The sequence below is a fragment of the Seriola dumerili genome, unplaced genomic scaffold (assembly GCF_002260705.1).
Source record: "Seriola dumerili isolate Sdu_G_001 unplaced genomic scaffold, Sdu_1.0 BDQW01000002.1, whole genome shotgun sequence".
NCBI lineage: Eukaryota > Metazoa > Chordata > Actinopteri > Carangiformes > Carangidae > Seriola > Seriola dumerili.
This window is the reverse complement of record NW_019174257.1, coordinates 10,974,587-10,980,586: the sequence shown is the minus strand read 5'-3', so window position 1 is coordinate 10,980,586 and position 6,000 is coordinate 10,974,587. Positions and strand designations below refer to the sequence as shown.

The following is a 6,000-nucleotide window of genomic DNA, read 5'->3' as shown; positions in this document are numbered from 1 at the left end:
CTAAAGACTGTTGACAGTCTGGAACCAGGGATGAGATATGAGAGAAAGATAGAAAAAGACAAGAAAGAGAGAAACCGGAGCGATGCCATGAGGAAAGACAGACAGACGGGGAGGGAGATCAAGATTTTGTCCCAAAAACATGCTCTTAAAGCTACAGCGTGCAAAAGTCTGCCTCTTGGTGACAATATTATCATTACAAACCCATACATGAATGCATTACCCTTCGTTAATATGAAAACAACAACGACAACAACAATAAGAACAACAATAATGAAATCAAATCAGATAATGGTACATGTCGCCTTGATTTGAACCACCTCCTTAAACATTAAGGAACTGAGCTGTAGGAAGATCCACCAATAGGCTGCTGGACAGACATGAGCTCCTCCCTCTTCAGGAAGTAGCAGTCCCAGATAGTCCCAGCCTCGTTCAATTTTATGTGCTTGTGCACGTGTGTGTGTGTGTGTGTGTGTGTGTGTGTGTGTGTGTGTATGTGTGTGTGTGTGTGTTTGTGTGTGTATGTGTGTGTTGGTGGTGATGTGTATGTAAGAGAAAGAAAGAGAGAGAGAGAGAGAGAGAGAGAGAGAAAGAGAGGAAGCAGGCTGATAATAGAAAATCAGAGAAGTAGGAAGTATTGAAAGAGTGATGTGTGTGTGTGATCATGTAGTATGTGTGTGTTTATTCAGAGTCGCTCCTTGGTTGGTACCCAGATGTAAGGACCAGACTGCTCCTCTATGATCTGCTTCACCTGCGAGTACACTTCCTCTAGAGACGAGCCCTGGACTATAGCTGCAGCAGAGAGAGAGAGAGAGAGAGAGAGAGAGAGAGAGAGAGAGAGGGAGAGAGACGGAGAGAAATCAATGACCAATTGGCATAACTACCAAAACATATTGCCCGTAACCCATGGAAAAATGAACTATAATCAAAATGAAAAGTAACCTTTAAAGATCATCATCACTATGTATGTTCTTTACATACAGTATGCAACTTCTCTTTGGGAAACCTCAGTGTCAAGATTGTTCATGTGGCCTTAACCCTTGGGTGGCTATATGTGGGGTGGTTCCAGAGGACTTAAAGCGGCTATAATCATTTTCACAATAATCATGTTTCAAATGATGAAGTGAAAACAATGTGACACACATAGTGATGAACCCACTGAGAATTATCACTTGAATCTGCAGCTGCCTTTGGCTTTACAGAGCTTTATATTTAAAGCTATATTTAACTGTTCATTGGTTCACTCTCATTGAGTTGTTTTCGCCTGCACCATGCAGCTGTTTCCAGCAATTAGCTGCAGAAAGACGCAGTCTGCGACTAGCTGCTGAATATAGAGGAGCATTTAGCAGCTTAATCAGCTAATCAGGACTTGGTAGAGACCAAAAACAGAGCTAAAAGAGAGTAAGCATCGGACTTGCATAAGCCAGGTGTCCAGAGACACAACTGAATGAATGATAATGTAGCTCTGTAATGGCTGGAAGTGTAAATAAACAACTGTTTGAGAAGTTCACCATATCAACTTAAAAAGTGACACATCAGTGCTTTGATCACAACTTGTCTCCACTGTCCCCAAGTGACCAAAAAATCAGTTATTGATTGGTATTAAGCACAAAGTTTTATAAGATCTGGCTACATCTTATGTCCTATTTGAATGGGATGGATCATATATTTACGTATGGGGCACAGGTAGGTAGGCTTCTGTTAATGCTTGTGTGTGTTAATCAATCTGTGAGAACGTTTTTTTTTATTTTTAAATTTACTTGGAACTTGGATCAGTCATGTCTGGCTTATGAAAATCTCCCATCTTCTGAATCTCCTCTGCTTTTCTTGCTCACTTTTTGTATATTTCTTAAATGTAGTAATGTTGTGTAATTTATTTTTAGACTTCACTATCATCACTCATTGACTTTCAGCTGAATAGTATTGGGGTAATATGATTTCATAATGTTAAAGTTATACACAGGTCTGCAGTCCAAAGAAATGAATCCTAGCAAGCCGCAGGTAAATACTAACAGTAACTTTTAGAAGTTCATATTTCAGTCTGATGTAACGCATCGGTTTATTGCTTTGAACATCCGTGTATTTTATATTTGATTTAGCATATATTTGCAAGATGCTGATATACAATGTATTAATTGTGAACAATATCCCCAATAATGTCATAATGATTTCAGTCATATTGCTCAACCATACTTTTACAGCCATACCTATTATGCAAAACTGTTGCTGCTTTTGTTTCTATGAGAGCTGCGGTGGAAAAAGTATCTCACAAACTTCCTCATGATCTTTGCATTTGATGAACTGGCTATGACACTGACTGCTGCTCCTGTTCTCACATAGAGCCGTTACAGAAATTTCTCAGAACATTAAAGGGTTAAGGTGTATGTTAGAAAGCAGCTCTGGCTTGTGTCTGTACAGAACCACACGGGTGTGTGCTTGCAAGTAACTAACCAGTGAAGTACTCCGTGAACTCCTGCTCCAGTTTGACCGCTCTGTCGTAGGTCTTCCTCGCCTGCTCCTCAGTGAAACGCTTGTTCATCTCCCTGGAGAGACAGACGAGCATCACGAATATGAACTGAGACTCAATATAAAAGAACAGAACATGATTCGAAAACATTTTTTCCATGATCATGAACTCTCAGAAACGTCATTGACCTCAGTGTGACGTTCAGCAGTGCTCACATGACATGATGATATTTAACCTTTATTACAGTAGAACTGCCTCAACACACAGTGGTGAGCGAATGAGAATAACAGATCAAGATGCAATTAGACGACAGTATGTTCGAGGTAAGCTGTAGAAAAAAAAAATCGAACACATATTTTATAAACAAAACAAATAAACAGTATTATTGTTTGTTCATAGGCTCATGTTGAGCTGATCTATACATGCATCATATTGCATGTAAGAGTTGGGTGGACAGAATAACACTGACTAATGTGTCATACCGAATTGTATCATGAGACCTGTAATTTTTCAGTATAACTTGATTTCAATACATTTCTTTCATCATTACACTTGAACATAAGAGGTCATTTTGCAGTGTGACATGATAGTAGGACGGTAAAGGTATTTGTCAGTTCCAACTCATAAATGTTACTCACAGGTGTTTGCTCATGTTTTGTTTAAGTTCCAATTTAAGTTGCTTGAAGGATGTTATGATTTTTACTTACAGAGGATTACAACTTACTTTGATGTTCATGTACAAATATGCTCCTGTATGTTGTATGTGCTTAAAATTTGATGTTCTTCATACTCATAGAACACGTTGCTGCCGGTGATACTAACAGGATGTTGCTTAAATTGCATGATATAATATACAATATTAATATTAGGAGCCTGTTCAGATGTCACGGAGCTGCACATGCACTTATATCATCTCTCATCATGTTGGTTTAAAGGTAGAGCTTGAAAGTCTATTTTCTGACTAGCACCATGTGATACCGACAAAAGCTCCAGAGGAAGCTGTGACTAAATGAACCTCATGGCGAGGTTGTTGTTATTGATGTCACTTACAGGATGTTGTCAACGTTGCGTGGGCAAATGAAGATAGCAATGGGATGGAGGCCTGCCATCTGGAGACGCTTTATCGCATTGCCTGATACATCCAGTATACAATGTTTACCCTGGTAGAGAGACATAAGAGTCAGACAGGGAGAGAGAGAGAGAGAGAATTAGACAACTCTGTATTCTGTCCTCTATCGATCCCTTCATCCTGTTTCCTCTGTCCTTTGGATTATTTGTCCTCTCTCCTCATGTTCTCTCTTCCATGCCTTCTCAGTGTCTCACCTTGTCAGCGACTTCTTTGACAGACTGTATGCTGGTTCCATACAGATGGTTGTTATACTGTCCAGCCTCGATGAATTTATGCTCCTGGATCTCTCGCTCCATGAGCTCTCTGGAGGACATGAAGTGGTAATCTCTGCCGTCCACCTCGTAGTCTCGCCGCGGCCGCGTTGTGTCTGAAGATCAGAGGTGTAACACACAGACCAGAGTATTATTTAAAATAAATATGATCATATTATTATCTTTTATTAGTTTTTTTATGACACTTTATTGCATAACTAATTTGGGATATTTTGCTGAAGTTATGTACTTTTCTCTAGAAAAACATCATTAAAATAAAATAATAATAATAATAATAATAATAATAAATAAAAAGTATAAATGTATCTGTATCTCAAACTCTATATTCAACTCATGCATATATTTCATTACATATTTTATTCTTATATCTTGTAAAAAAAAAAAGGATAATGTAAAGATGGAGGTGTTCCAGCTCCCTGTTCACTTCCAAGAAACCTTTTTGAAACAAAAGTTTTTCAGGTTTTAAAACTTAAAAAAAAAAAATTACATATATTTTCTGGATTTATTCATTTTAATTTTTGATTTGACCTTTAACTTTCAATTCACAGCTCTTCTGGAACCTAATGTTACAGTTTTCATTTTCAAGCTGCCTGTCAAACAAAGTCATCTCCTCAAAGTGTCTGGGAATAGTGACAGTTAATAAAAGCAGTAGGTAACTGTCTGTCATGTCATATTTTCTTTACAGTTTCGTTTTAAGCTAAAACTAAAAGAAGCTAAACATCAACTTTAAGTGAGGTCATAAAAATGTGCATGTATAGACACATCAATGTTGGCTGAAGTGTCAGCGTTCATTCCAGCACCATAAACAGGATTTTATAGTTTTCGTAATGTGAGCGAAGGTCACACGCGTGCGTCTCATATGCAGAGTTTCTGTGTTTTAAAGGTCACCACTCAGATTTGTCACACAGTTCAGAAACTCACGTGGGACGCAGGAGCCAAACTTATCAGGGAACTCAGAGATGAGGTCATCGTTGATCCGATCTTTCATTGGTCCGAGCACAATGACTGGCCGTGTGTAATTAACTAAAAAAATGACAAGCAAAGCAAAGCACATTAATACAAAAGAGACACAATAAGATTAGCTAAATGATGCTGTCCATTTTCCTCCTTTCATTCTGTTGAAGTAGCTTTAAAGCTGCACTAATTACATTTCTATATTAATGATGGGTCAAATTACTGTGTAACGTGAAAGGTACTGCTCATAGTGACTGTACAGTCCACAGAGAATTATCATCTGACGCTGCAGCTCCCTTCAGCTCTACAGAGCTTTTTAGCCTCTTTTAGCTTATTGTTCTGGTTTTGCAGTTTTAGTTCACTGTCACTGCTTTCAGTGACAAAACTCTGATAAACACAGCGTGCACTACCTGCTCAGTACCAAACAGTGCACAGACAAAGTTGACCCATTTAGCAGCTAAAGAGCCAGATATTTACCTCAGGAGTTGGTGAAGACAGAGAGCTACATTCATCAGTAGGACAGAAACACGATCCTAAATTAATGCTAATGCTGCTTCATGTCTGCCAGATTTGTAAATTGACTTGCTTGTTACATGTTGACCATAACACACTTTATAGGTGACAATATGTCAGTGTTGTGTTTACAGCTTGTTTCTGCTGCCCCCAACAGGCCAAAAAAACCACCTATCATATATATCTTTGGAAGGTTTGTAAACTCCATCATATTTTACAATAATTCTCTGTCTGTTTGAACAAAGTTTGGCTGCACAGCATGAACTATTTATGTCTGGCTAATTCTAATGACTACTACTTTAGTTTCACAATGTCTGTATCCATGCTTTTATGACCCAAATGGTATTTTTATTACAAAATTTCCATATATAACTGAAGAGTTTTACTCTACAGATGAAAAAAAGATGGTATTTTGTGTCTTTTTATCAAATCGATGTACAGTACCGTGTGTTGGTGAGTGTCTTCTGTAACTATACTTCCACAGACTGAATAACATAAAGGGGGTCAAACTAAAATAAATTATATATTTGAGTTAAGGACTGACCTTCCTGCTGCATGACAGGCTGGTAGGTGAGGACGGTCTCCTCCTGGCCAGCTGATTGGACAGATAAAGATGATGGTCACATTTAGAGGCACAGTGGACGGGATTACCGACATCAAAACACACC

General features: G+C 38.4%; 1 protein-coding gene across 1 annotated transcript in view; it reads right to left on the bottom strand.

Moving 5' to 3' along the window:
• Positions 1-555: 555 nt before the first annotated feature.
• Positions 556-6,000, bottom strand: part of LOC111237413 (discs large homolog 1-like protein) — a 105,291-nt gene continuing 99,846 nt past the window's right edge. Inside the window, exons 23-28 of the mRNA XM_022766536.1 lie at positions 5,877-5,927; positions 4,787-4,888; positions 3,788-3,960; positions 3,515-3,624; positions 2,449-2,540; positions 556-789 (exon numbers count right to left, since the gene is read on the bottom strand). Coding sequence (XP_022622257.1) covers positions 683-789; positions 2,449-2,540; positions 3,515-3,624; positions 3,788-3,960; positions 4,787-4,888; positions 5,877-5,927 — 635 coding nt within the window. The 3' untranslated portion in view covers positions 556-682. The remainder of the gene's footprint in view (positions 790-2,448; positions 2,541-3,514; positions 3,625-3,787; positions 3,961-4,786; positions 4,889-5,876; positions 5,928-6,000) is intronic.